Source organism: Cryptomeria japonica, chromosome 6 (assembly GCF_030272615.1).
Source record: "Cryptomeria japonica chromosome 6, Sugi_1.0, whole genome shotgun sequence".
NCBI classification, from domain to species: Eukaryota; Viridiplantae; Streptophyta; class Pinopsida; order Cupressales; family Cupressaceae; genus Cryptomeria; species Cryptomeria japonica.
Window position 1 is genome coordinate 366,546,490 of NC_081410.1, and position 13,926 is coordinate 366,560,415.

Sequence of the window (13,926 nt, forward strand, 5' to 3'; positions counted from 1 at the left end):
TATCTTATTGAGATTGATAGTAATCTGAAACTATCAACAGTTGTATTCATTTCCAGAGATATAATAAAGTTCATTTTTGAGTGGGCTGGGTTTTTCACCCTCAAGTGGAGGGTTTTCCCAGGATAAATTCTGTGTATTTTATTTCAGATTTCTGTGTTACTAAAACATTAACAAATATTGCTTGTTATGTCCAATTTTTTAACTAATATAACTGTCACTGTATTCTTGTACACAGAGGTTAAATGCATCTACTTAATTTTCTTTTATACTCAATCTCTTTGTGTGTTTCAGATCTTCTTTACTATGCATATTGTAAATTCCCACATTCCATTGCTATAGACATAGTACTGATTTTTAATTCTCCAATGCATTCAATTTAGGGAAAGTTATGGTTGTAGACAGCACATCTGAACAAATGATTTTTATTTTCATATTGTTCTTATGTCATCTTAAATAAGCAAATGAAAAACAACATAAATCCTTCCACTTCTATCCAGAACTTCCTAGAACATGAGGACATATGACTTAAGTAACAATCATATTCATCCTTACCTGAAGCATGTAATCAATCCGACCATCGGGGCTTCCAGTCAATCTCTCCATCATTTTTGATCCATATGTCTTGATACTTGTTTCATTTGGACTATTTTCCTTATCTATGGCAATATTAGAAGACAAAAACTGAATGCTCATTTCTTAGAGGCTATCCTATGTCATATAAACAAACTATAATGTGATAGAAGATCAAATTTTTCATACCTTCATCTTTCTGAATTCTGCGAGCACCAACAGCATGAACCACACGTGTCTGATTTAACAAACACTAATGTTTTATAAACTACCAGAGCAATTATATATTGCATTAAAAGTGACCAATGAGGTGGAAACTCACCTTCACGGAGTTCAAGCGCTTCAAAAAAGCCTTGGAACGATTGGATATATCTTCACGAAATTCCTATAAATATAGTTTAGAAATTCAACACCTAAGTTGGCTTGCGATAAAATAAATAAAAACATTATTAGTATAATTTTTGAGTGTTCCGCATTTCCGTATTGCTATACCTGTATCCCAATGTGCAATCGTTTTCCACCCTTGTGATAAGGAATAAAAACGGGTTGTTTATCAACATAATTCTTACATACCAATGGTTCCACCCTGCAAGAAAGGCGACCTATATTGTAAGGCCCTCCATTTCCAAATTACTAACTGAAATAATGAAAACCAACTTTACAGCTGAATCCTTGTCCTAGAAGTAAACTAAGGAAAAAAAATATTTAAGTCAAAAAATTTGGCATGAAGACTATCAAAACTCTCCCAAACCAAATCTAAATTAAATATGGATAAAATAAAGGAAGATTCAATACCTATATGCAACTGGATCATACGGATGGAATATATTAAACATTTGCCGACAGTTTGGAATTTCCTCTGTTATTCCTTCATCTTGCCAATAGTCTTGCCCATTACCTTAAAAGCAAAAGCCAAGTGTTATGAACCAATTCAACATTGTTTATATAATAAATGAAGGTACACAATATTGCATATCTCCATGCATGTAATTTTTTTTTTTGATAAGTAATAGGCTTAAGCCACAATATTTTTGAATTATTATTATTATTATGTTTTGATTAGATTGACCCTAGAACTTTAGATGTCCCTATTAGGAATTGAACTTGGGTCTCCACAGTGAGAACCCAGTATTTTAACCAGTTAAGCTCAACCCCTTGGACCCATGCATGTAAATTTTGTTTGTCTTAATAAATATATTGATTCCACGGATTAAACATCAAACAAAAATATCTCATACTTCAAATATTTGGAAACAATTATTAAACGATGAACAAAAATTTATCAGAAAATTAAAAACCTTCACGGCAATATTCAGGGTGCCATCTAAATAAAAACAGTCAAAATAAACTTTATACACACAGCAATGCACATGGCATGACACATTCACAGAGTTCACAACTACAATCAGATTGCATGTTCAATAAAGTAAGCATGTATCAACAAAATGCAATGAATTCCATGTTTCGAACATGATATAAATAATGCATTTCTATAAATGATACCAAAACAGGAACTAATTGAATATTAGATAAGGTTTAGCTAATGACTACAAATTAAATGAGTATTCATTGCCCTGAACCTTAGGATTCTGGATTCAAACCAGTTCAATTATTTAATGCTTCCCTCTCAATTATTTACATATAATATAACCAATATTATCAGGCATGACCTTGTAAAACATTTCAAAATAAATATTCTATGTTACCAGTCTTTGTAATCCTCCCCATGTTTCTACCTTTAAATGTCATAGTTAAGCATTTTATATTAGATGTTTAATTTCAGTAAAGCATATTAAATGTTTTGCAAATATTTACCAAAATATGCGATGAAAAAATACATAATTTTCCAATGTTACGCAAAAGACAAAGCCATTTAATTGCATATAGATTGAACAGACAACTTATGCATGCTAAGGGAAAAGTTTCCCCTCCCCTAACTAATTTTAATTTCTCATTGATTGAATAAATCCATGTACTCTCCAGCAAAGCACCTTTGCAAGAAAAATAATGCCTAATACTTAATATAAAATATTATCCCACAAGTTTGTAGATTTGATTTTAGTACAAAGCAGGTGAGGCATCTTCTTTGGGAACTGAAGTCATCCAAAATATCTAATATCCATCACCCAGATAAAGGGGACTATGTGAGAATATTTTCTCATTGTTCTGCCACCATTGTGAACTGAGAAAAAGTAATGAAGCATGCCCTATCACCAGTTATACATCTTCACATTAATAGCTTATTTCTTTAGAAGGTGAGCCTGAACTGATGCTAATTAGGACATAAAACGATTGAAGACCAATCATGCATATATTTCATATATTTAAAATATAATATTTAGATAAGGATGCAGGAGCACAATGGGCTGAAAGGACAATCTTGCATCACCCAAAAACTTGGTAATTCAAAGGTGCAGGTACACAAGAATAAAGCAATACCTCTTATTCAGTTGCAATTGAACTCAAGAAAAGAATTATGTGGTAGCCCTAATGAGGAAGGCAATGTTGAGAGATGTCTGTGAATAGACTCAGGCAATGGCATATTGTTTAAAGATGGATAAGGGTGGAGTTGAACTCCAGCAGTCATGGTTGCTGCATAAGCCATTTACAGCAGTCACGCAGTTACTGCAGAAGCCATTCCACATCAGTTTTGTAGTGGCCATAATTTGGAGCTGAAGAAAGCAATTTTATGGATCTTATTGGCAGAGGCAGGGTATATAGAAGACTTGGAGTCTATGTTGTACAAGTTTTGGCGATTGCTAAGTTGAATGTTGCGGTAGCTCCAGAAAAGATTGTGTACATTGATGAAACTGATAAGCTCATAAAGATGGTAGAAAACCTGAGTATTAACATGGATATGTCAGGAGAAGGTATTCAGCAAGCATTTTTTAAAACAGTGCTAGCATGAACAGGTATAATCATCCTAGAGAATGGATATGTCAGGAGAAAGTATTCAGCAAGCATTCTTTAAAAAATGATAGCAGGAACAGGAATAACGTAAGTCACCAGGTTTGAATTCAAATTCGAGTTCAGCAACTATAAAATTCGGATGAAGTTTGGCAAGGGTTAAAATTTGAAAAAAAAAATTGGCATTAAATTCGCTTATATAATTTATTTATTTTTAAATATAAGAAATATATTCACAAAATTATTATTTATAAATATTAAAGTCTAAAATAATATTATACAGTATACTAAGTTCATAATAAACATGTTTAATTATTAAATATTAATATTAAAAAATTAAACAAGTAAAATAATGTTAAGTTTAAATACATTAAATATAAATATAAATAAAATAATATTAATTTTTTAATAATCGTAAATTATTAAAATACAAAGCATATGTTTTAAAAAATTTTAAACTATAGAAAAGCTTTAAAAGTTAAAACAATTATATATAAAAAAACATAAAAGCTCCAGCTAAAGGCGCAAGGCCATCCAAACTTCGAGTAGACTGCAACAGAAGTATTGTCGGCCAGGGAGAAAAAGCGCAATCTGTGGGTTTCCATTTGATGCCAGGGAGAAGGAATAGTCAGAGTCGTGGCATTGTGACTCAACGCAATCCACTGGTTTCCATGCGATACCATGGTAGCGTGGCCCATCGCACAAAGCATCTCTCACCTATTGTTGCTCGTCACACAAAGAAATATGTTGTGCCCTAGCCCCAATAACGAAGAATTTTGTTTTAAAAAAACCTAATAAAAAGTGTTCCATATGAATTTAGTGACGAATTTTAATGAATTCCATACATTTCTTAAATGTTCGCTGAATTTCGAACTTCAACCATGAAATTTGGGGAATCTGGTGACTTAAGGTATAACCGTCCTAGAGAGTGAAGCTTGCATGGATTCACATTATGAGCTGCAAAAGATATACTCTTCATTTACGGTATGGCATTTGTGGACCTAGAAAGATGCAGCAAATTTTGTAGGATTTGAGAAATACAAATCCACAGAACCCAAAAGAAACCTGCATGCAAAAAACCTGTCACAGAGAAAGAGAGAGAACGAATACAAGGGTTTTGGCTCTGACAAAGAGAAAAGATGTATTATCAGAGAAAAATGAATCAAGAATATGAATAATACAAGAGATCAATCCTTATAAAGGAGATCAACACCAAAAGGAAAACCTAACCCTAAGGTGTGAGCATTTAATAATTAAATATTAATTATTAAATGACTAATGTATGCATAAAGGGAAATCTTAAGAGGAGAGCAAAGTTAATTAATTACTTTACTCTAACACCCCCCCTTAAGATGAGCTACAATGCAGCTACAAACAATGCAGAAGAAAGCAAAGGAACTACAATGCAAAAGAGGGTCCCGGCAACAAGGCCTGATGAGGTACCCAAATACAAGAAAATCTCTATAAAGTGGAGTAAAGGAGAAAACCCAGTGGGAAAAAACTCCTCTCCAAAAAGAGATAAAGAATCATGCTGAAAAGAAAACATGAATGAAGGAAGGAAGGCCTCACTGAGACCCCCCAAGGACAACTTCCTTCACCCCAAGCATTGAGCGCAACTGAAGATAGCGCGGAGATGCCAAAGGTTTAGTGAAGATGTCTGCAACCTGCTCCTCTGTAGGAATATACTCCAAGATGAGAGAACCATCCTGAATCAACTGTCTGATGAAGTGCATGTGGATTTCAATATGCTTTGTCCGCTGATGCTCCACTGGGTTGCGAGAAATGTGAATGGCACTCTGGTTGTCACACCAAAGAATAGTGGGACAATCTGGAGGAAACCCAAACTCTGTCATCGATTGCCGAAGCCATAAAACCTCCTGACTGGCTAACACTGTTGCACGGTACTCAGCCTCTATAGATGATAATGCAATAGCAGATTGCTTCTTGCAAGACCATGTGATAGGACCAGAACCAAGGCAAAAAACGAAGCCAGAAGTAGACTTCCGATCATTGACATCACCAGCCCAATCGGAGTCAGTGAAGCCAATGATGTGAGGGGATCCTGAAGAGTAGTGAATGCCATAATGTGTGGTGCCCCGAATATATCTCAAAATACGTTTGGCTACTTGCCAATGGCTCTCATGAGGATCATGGGAGAACCGAGAGACAAGGCCAACCGCAAAGGAAAGATCAGGACGAGAATGTGTCAGGTACAACAGACTGCCAACCAACTGCCTGTATAAAGTGGGGTCTACTGAAGGAGTAGAGCAAGTGGAAGACAAAACAACACCTGACTGAAATGGAGTGGGGGCAGACTTGCAATCAAGCATGCCAAATCGCTGAAGCATATCAAGAGCATACTTCTCCTGAAAAATGGAAATCCCATCCGAAGACTGAATAACCTGTAGACCCAGAAAGAAGTGCAAGAGACCAAGATCGGTCATCTCAAACTGCTCCATCAAAGCTCTCTGAACACTCTGAATCATGGAGGATGAGCTACCTGTAATGATGAGATCATCTACATATAGCACTAGAATCAAAAGATCACCCTCCTGACGCTGAATATAGACTGTGTGATCGGAATGACAGCGTGTGAAGTGCGAGGAAAGCAAGAAGGAGTCCATCTTCTCATACCAAGCCCTGGGGGCTTGTTTGAGACCATACAATGAACGTCGAAGTCTGCAAACCAAAGAAGTGTCCTGCACAAAACCCTGAGGCTGCTCCATATAGATCTCCTCATGTAGGTCTCCATGCAAGAAGGCACTCTTCACATCCATCTGAAACACTGTCCATCCCTGTGAAGCTGCAAGTGAAAGTACCAGGCGTATAGAATTCATCTTGGCGACAGGAGCAAAGGTCTCAGAGTAGTCAATACCCTCTACCTGAGAAAACCCCTTCGCAACAAGACGGGCCTTATACTTATCAATAGAACCATCTGCAGCATACTTGGTACGATACACCCACTTGCACCGAACCAACTTTCTTCCCTTAGGAAGAGAACAAAGATCCCAAGTATGATTCTTCATCAAAGAAGAATACTCCTCATCCATGGCCCTATCCCACTCTGGGTGTCCTGTCGCCTCTGAAAACTTTTGAGGATCATCTGAAAGGGTATGACTCAAAAGACTAGAACCAGATGTCTGAGCACGAGTGCGACGAGTATCTGAAGGATCACCTGCCAAAGAACCAGCTGCATCAACAGTATCACGGGCCCACTTCGGCAAAGACAGAGCAACTGGTGGTGGTGGAGATGGTGGATCATGATCTACATCATCCTCAAGAGATAAGTAATCCTCAAGAGATGAAGAGGAAGGAGTAGGCAATGAGGGAGAAGCTGGTGATGGAGAATACATCTGAGGATAGCACTCATCAAACTGGACATCCCGCCGAAACAAGACCTCTCTGGAATCAGGATCAAATAACCTGTATGCCTTAACATCCTCACAGTAGCCAACAAATATGAGTGGTCGGCTCTTCCTCTCCATGGCTATCCGCTGAGCATCAGGAATAAATGCCCAAGCCTCACTACCAAAAACTCGGAATGTAGAAACATCAGGCTTGACATGGGTCCAAGCCTCCTCAGGAGTCATATGTCGTAATGCCTTATGGGGCATCCGATTCTGAATATAATTGGCACAATTGACTGCCTCAGCCCAAAATGAAGAACTCATAGCTCGAGACTGTATCATACAATTTGCCATCTCCCGTAAGGTTCTGTTCTTTCTCTCAGCAACACCATTCTGTTGAGGGGTATAAGGAACTGTAAACTGATGCTGTAAACCATGCTCAGTGCAAAAATCTTTGAAAGCCTGATTTACATACTCCCCCCCATTATCTGTGCGTATCCTCCTGATAGAAAGTCCAGATTGCTTCTCCACAAATGTCTTAAACTTCCTGAAAGAGTCAAAGACATCAGACTTGTACTTAAGAAAGTACACCCATGTACGTCTGGAGAAGTCATCAATAAAAGTGAGTACATAACGGGCCCCTGAAAAAGGAGTCGGAAAGGAGATAAGATCACTGTGTACCAACTCTAGGGCTGCCCTAGCACGAGAGGCTCGACCCTTAGGAAAAGGATCTCGATGATGTTTACCAAGGACACAACCATGACATACACCATCTGTACAAGAAATCTGTGGAAGCCCAATCACAAGTGCCTGTGTACTCATCTGCTGTAGATATCTGTAATTGACATGACCAAAACGCTCATGCCAAAGCCTGCTCACTGAATCTGCATGTGCTATAAGAGAGGAACCAACAGTGTCTGAACTCTCAAAGCCATCAAAACTATATAAGTGAGATGCAGAATCCACAATCCCAGTAGCCACAACCAAGTCAGGATCATGAAGATCTCGAATAACCACATCATGTGGAGAGAACTCAACTGTCTTACCAGAGCCAGAGTGGCAAATCTGATAAACAGATAGAAGGTTTGTCGAAATGTCAAGAACCAAAAGCACATCCTGAAGACAACCACCATCCAATGAAACAGTACCAGAACCCTGAACGGAAAGTTGTGCTGAGTCACCAACTGCAATATGTCGAGTGCCTGTAGGAGCAAGAGCGGTGACCAAATCCTCTGTGTGTGTCATATGGTGAGAGGCACTAGAATCTAAAATCCAAGTGGACGCTGAGGACAATGCTCGTGCAGAAAGAGCATGACCTTTCCCTATGGGCTGTGAAGGAGGCTGTGGTGTACTGATATTATGCTGCTGCATGGCTTCCTCCAAAGCCTCTAAACGTTTCCAACACCTGGAAACGGGATGTCCTTCCTTGCCACAAAAACTGCAAGGATCACCTGATTTCTTCTTAGTCTTGGAGGAAGACTCACCAGACTTTGAAGATTTGCCCTGTTTAGAATTGAATTGTGGTTTTGAATCAGACTTAGGTGGTGGCTTGGAGGGATTCTCACTAGCCTCTGAATCTTTCTTAGGCTTCGGTTTCTGCTTCTGTTTTCCTTTGGAGGACTGGGCTACCAATGCTTGGTTCTGTGAACCTGAAAGTGAATCCAACTGCTTAAGCTTAGCTTGCTCACGAGTCAGACGATCACAAAAGACCTCAAAAGAAGGCATGACATGTCGAGCACCCAAGGCATCCATGGTGGAATAGAAGGTCGAAGAGAAGATCTGAAATGGACCCCGAAGCTTAGAGAGAATCAGGAAAATGCACTCTGTATCAGTCTTAGTCTTACCACAACCTTGCAAGATAGATCTTTGTTGTTTGAACTTCATCAGAAAGTCCTCAATAGAAGGAAATGAATCAGGTACCAAGGAAGTTAACTCTGCCTCAAGCTGCAAAGCTCTGAACTCGTTGACAGTACCAAAAAGTCCCTCAAACTTGGTCCAAATGGCTCGAGGAGTGATACAACCCTCAAGATGAAACTGGAGACTGTCGGAAATGTGTAAAGCCATCAATCCCATAGCCTGATCCATATTGTTCCTGTGCTGCATAATCTCAAAAGGACGTGTCAACTGAGGCTGAACCTCATCCAAACAGGACCATAACCCTTTTGACTGGAGAAGAGTCATCATGCGACCCTTCCAAGTGTGGTAATTATGCGGTGTGAGAGATTCAATAGGTCTGTCTGCCATCCTGTGAACTGTGCCTCAACTGCTCTGAAATTTTAACTATTATTAAGTGGTCTTTCAGAACTAGACAGAAGATGCAGAAGGGGGTTTGATTTTTTTTGTATTGGTGTTTGTAAATTCTAGTTTTCTGATGTAAATAACAGAAAGCAAGAGAAAACACCCCCCCACAATGCAAAAAACTAATCCCCAGTACAAACTGAAAGCCAGAAAATGATAGAAAGCAATAACGGGTTGAGACAAAATTTGGAGCACCTGAAGATTTTTCTGATGAAATAGACTGTAGATCTGGAAAGAGCACAGAACCACCTTTCCGACGCCTATTCGCTTTCGAAAAACGGAGTCCATATGCAAAAGATATGGCTCCTGGAGTGCAAAAAACTTGTTCTGACTTCGACTTGCAAAAAACACTGCAAAACGGAAAAATCAGAAAAAAAGATCTTCATCTTTTAGATCGGGCTCGGAACCAGCTTTCCAATGCCTATTTTCATTCGAAAATCCGAGCTAAAATGCCCGAGTTATACCCGATTTAGTAAAACTGCTTCAAAAGAGCCCAAATAGACCCTTTAAGCCCTCAAGGGCTTAAAAAAAATAAGCCCCTGGTCCGCTGGGCGACCAGGGGCGGGCGCAGGAGGCGGCGGCGCGGGGGCGGCGCTGGGGCGGCGCTGGGGCGGCGCAGCTAGCGGCGGGCGGCGCACTGGCTGCGGGCGGGCGGCGCTCGGGCGGGGGTTCTCGGTGGGCGGCAGGCGGTGCAGCGGGGGCGCGGCGGGGGTTACCGCCGGCGGCGGTGGCCGCCGGGCTGCGCGTGCCTCCAAAAGAGGCTGCGCCCGATTTAAACAAAAACTGCGATTTTTGTTTAATTTTTTTGAAATTTTCGCCTCGGTTGTCGTGCCCTAGGGCCATACGGCCTTGGGGCCAAAAAAAATTTGCCTCCTGGTGCAACTGTGTCCAAATCGGACGAATTTTATATGGAAATAGGGGTTTTTGGGCGCTACGAGCTCAACGGTGAGGTCCGTTTGGGCTCAAAGTGCACCGAAAAAAAATACGCCATATTCCAAAATAAAAAACAGAATACAAACACAGATCTGATGCAACCAAAACCTGGATCTCAAAATCTTTCAAAAGTCTGAACAAGCTGCAGCAGATCCAGCTCTGATACCATGTAGGATTTGAGAAATACAAATCCACAGAACCCAAAAGAAACCTGCATGCAAAAAACCTGTCACAGAGAAAGAGAGAGAACGAATACAAGGGTTTTGGCTCTGACAAAGAGAAAAGATGTATTATCAGAGAAAAATGAATCAAGAATATGAATAATACAAGAGATCAATCCTTATAAAGGAGATCAACACCAAAAGGAAAACCTAACCCTAAGGTGTGAGCATTTAATAATTAAATATTAATTATTAAATGACTAATGTATGCATAAAGGGAAATCTTAAGAGGAGAGCAAAGTTAATTAATTACTTTACTCTAACAAATTTCATCCATTGACTATGAACACGTGTAAATTGTATCATTAGGTCCAGTGACCTGACAAATACAACAGTTTCATCATCTTTGCTAGATTTTTTTATGCATCACAACAGTTATAAGTTTCTAACCCAAGAAGTGAAGGAATATGAAAAATTCAGTGCAAATGTGAAAAGTTAATGCAAATGTCAAGAGTCAGCATTGCTTAGTGTTGATGGGTGTTTTATGACCACACCAACACAGAATAAAGATTCCAGCCATTGTTCCACAGCCGTTGGGGACGGGGAGACGGGGGGGTGCGGGGACGGGCTTCGGGGATGGGGGGACAAAGGGAAAAAGTTTTGGGGACAGGTTTTGGGGGCAGGTTTCGGGGACAGGGGGACTTGGGCCTAGGGGGGAAACGCGTTTCCGTGGAACACTGAAATTTCCAACGAACACTCTATCCTTTCTTGAGCAAAATCCCGTGTATGCTAAGATTATAAAAGATCATTGTTTACCGCTACAACTGGTAAATTAAATACAGGAAATAATAATGTACATGACAATGCATACCAGACACGGTAGTAAAATATATCTTTATTCACACATTCAATTATTACAGAGAAGAGACCAAAGATGGTCGGCCAAGGATTACAATAGATCCGACAATACCATGCCCCTTCCTTGGCAGTACACGACATATTTAAGGACACGACGGTTGCCGAGAGGTACACAACCGTCAACCAACCGACACATAACTACCCGAGACTGACAACCCACTCATACAATTAATTAATACGTTGTCGGATAACAAATATTATCAAACATAGCAATAGGCAATTTATGCTGACAACATCATCCCCCCCAAAAGAAAAGTCGTCTTCCAGACGACAAGAAAACATCAAGTGATATTCGGAAAGACTAACAACAGATAGTGACTTCGACTGGACACCCCCAACTTGCAGTGTACCTAACAAATCAAATGGAGATTTGGGGCAACGCCCCCAACGGGGTCAAGGGGCAGCGCCCCTTGCGAGGCTCTGGGGGTAGCGCCCCCAGTGGGGTCAAGGGGCAGAGCCCCTTGCGAGGTTGAGGGGCAACGCCCCCCTCAGGGTCCTGGGTCAGCGCCCAAGGCGCACTCCCTGTCGTGGTACAGGGCGGGGTCGAGGGGCAGCAACACCAAATTACAACCTTCAAACCCACACGGAACTCCATGGCGTGCATCAATTTTCTACTTTTTTAAGACGTCAGGAACGAGGCCAATGAAGTCAAAATTCTGATCAAGGTGCATTCTCCCGTACGAGTATTGTGTTTTCTGACTTGTTCTCCTTCCATATGGGCTTATCCTCCTTGCGTATAGACTTGTTCTTTCGTACAGGCTTGTGCTTCTCTCTTGATTGTACAATGCATAGGTGTGTGGCTTGAGACTCCCTTCATCCAACTCAAAGCTGATGCCTTCGAGTTTTTTATATACTGCTTCCTTAACCGTACGGTATTCCTCCTCTGGTTCGTACGGATTTCTCTTGGTTGTCGTACGGCCTCCGCCTTTGGTTGTCATACCTGTAGCGTGGTCGAACGACCTCTCCTTGATTGCTTCCCTGTATACCGTACGATGTCCGTACAGCTTCCTTGTATGTCGTATGATGCCTCCTGTGCGATATCCGCTCACCGTACACTGTACCCAGTTCTCTATGCAGTTTATGTCGTCGTACGGGTCGAATGAATTGACTACGCCATACGGAATGGGTGGATGAGCTACGTCATACGAGTTGATTGAATGAGGTACGCCGTACAGGTGAGCTACGCCATACGGAATGGTGCTTCATCGTACGTCATACGGACTCCTCGCCTTGCTCTGGGCCTGTGTGCCGACCGTACATTGTACGGTATTTCTGCTTCTTCACCTGCACCGTATGGATTTGATTTCTCCTATGGCTGGATGGTAATGTTCCTTCCCTCTCCTGATTTTGTCCTGCTGTCATGTCTGCTTCCCCGACTCTCCCTTGACTGTACGAAACTCCAACATTCGGCTTCTCTAGTTTGTATGGTGTAGTTGGGGCTCTTAGCTTCATGTAACCTCATCGCGTCGACGCAACCTGGACTCTCGGGAGCCAACTTGCTCGTCTTCTCTGAACCGTACGACGTACGGTATGGACCTAGTCAATCGTTCGGCAACTTCATTCTCCGCATACGATAACAATTCTTCAAAAACTTTACTCTTGGCATACAGTGATAATCCTTCGACAACTTCACTCTTGGTTCCTATGGACCATATGCTCCATGTACTCTCGGCTCTTATGGGTTGTATGGTCAACTTGCTCTTGGCTGATTTGAACCATATGGCTGAATTACTTTCGGCTGATGTGAACCGTTTAGCGTATAGTATTAACGTTTAGCGTATAGTATTAACTTCTTCGAGGCATCTCTACCAGGTTCTACAGCATCCAATTTCAGATCCTTGCCCTGTGAATCTTCTTCGTACACCTTAGATACTTCCCCATTCCCACTTGGCGGCCTCTGTTCATAACTTCATACGGTACAGGCTCACTTGGCAACTGTTCGTACAGCCCAGACACACCAAAGCCGGATGTGCACAGATGAATATCATACGATGGACTTTGTACTTCCTCAATTTGGCCAATTTGTAGCATGTTACAGTAGAGGTGGAAGACTTCATAATCCTCCATCTGCCAATGAAATAATCCATTAAGAGAACTCGTCTCATCCTCAGAGCAATCTTCTAGTTTGAGCACCCCTTCATCGTTGGGTTTCATGCCTTTCCTTCCTCCATCCATACCTAACTCTCCACCCTCAGACTCAGAGTCTGAGGGTGCCAGTTCTTCACTCACCGCCTGGTTCCTCAAGTCGATGACATGCTTCCTCCCATCACTCTCGATCGAGAGTGTGTTTCGCTTCCAATTATGATTCGCCATGGCAATAACCAACCATCCCCTCCCGAGGAGTGCATCGTACACCTTCTTCTATAACCGGATGACTACAAAGTCCAAGAAATTTTTTTGTGTCCCAATCATTACTTTTTGTGCCATCAATGTTCCCAATGGCTGAATGTCGTGCTGGTCGGTACCTACCAAGTGGAAGCTTGGCGACTGACGATTCGGCTTCCCCAAACATTTCCATGTGTCTTCTGGTAGTATGTTTACTCCCGAGCCTCCATCGACAATGGTGTTTGTCAACTTCCTCTCCATTATTTCCATCTCGACGACCGTCGGCTTCCTCCCGATGCTCATTGTCAACAACATTGAATCACTGGACTCATTCCCTTCGGGTGGTGGTTTTCTCGTCAGTTCCTCCTCATGTGGCTTACATTGTTTCTGGGTAACTATGTCACCATTGATTGTATTGGTAATTGCCATTCTCAGTTGCGGCACAGTTTGAAGAAGGTATGCCACCT

At 41.2% G+C, this 13,926-nt stretch overlaps 1 protein-coding gene across 9 annotated transcripts in view; it reads right to left on the reverse strand.

The window, feature by feature from the left end:
• The window catches only part of LOC131072233 (phospholipase SGR2), a 269,214-nt gene that overhangs the window by 36,857 nt on the left and 218,431 nt on the right, over positions 1-13,926 (reverse strand). For 8 of the 9 annotated variants that reach the window (XM_058008349.2, XM_058008348.2, XM_058008350.2 and 5 more), the window contains 5 exons: positions 1,366-1,468; positions 1,063-1,156; positions 893-955; positions 760-808; positions 553-656 (listed from right to left, as the gene is read on the reverse strand). In XM_058008349.2, the coding sequence (XP_057864332.2) occupies positions 553-656; positions 760-808; positions 893-955; positions 1,063-1,156; positions 1,366-1,468 (413 nt within the window). Of the gene's footprint in view, positions 1-552; positions 682-759; positions 809-892; positions 956-1,062; positions 1,157-1,365; positions 1,469-13,926 lie in introns of those variants that run through there. The other variant, XM_058008354.2, reaches the window with a different exon arrangement.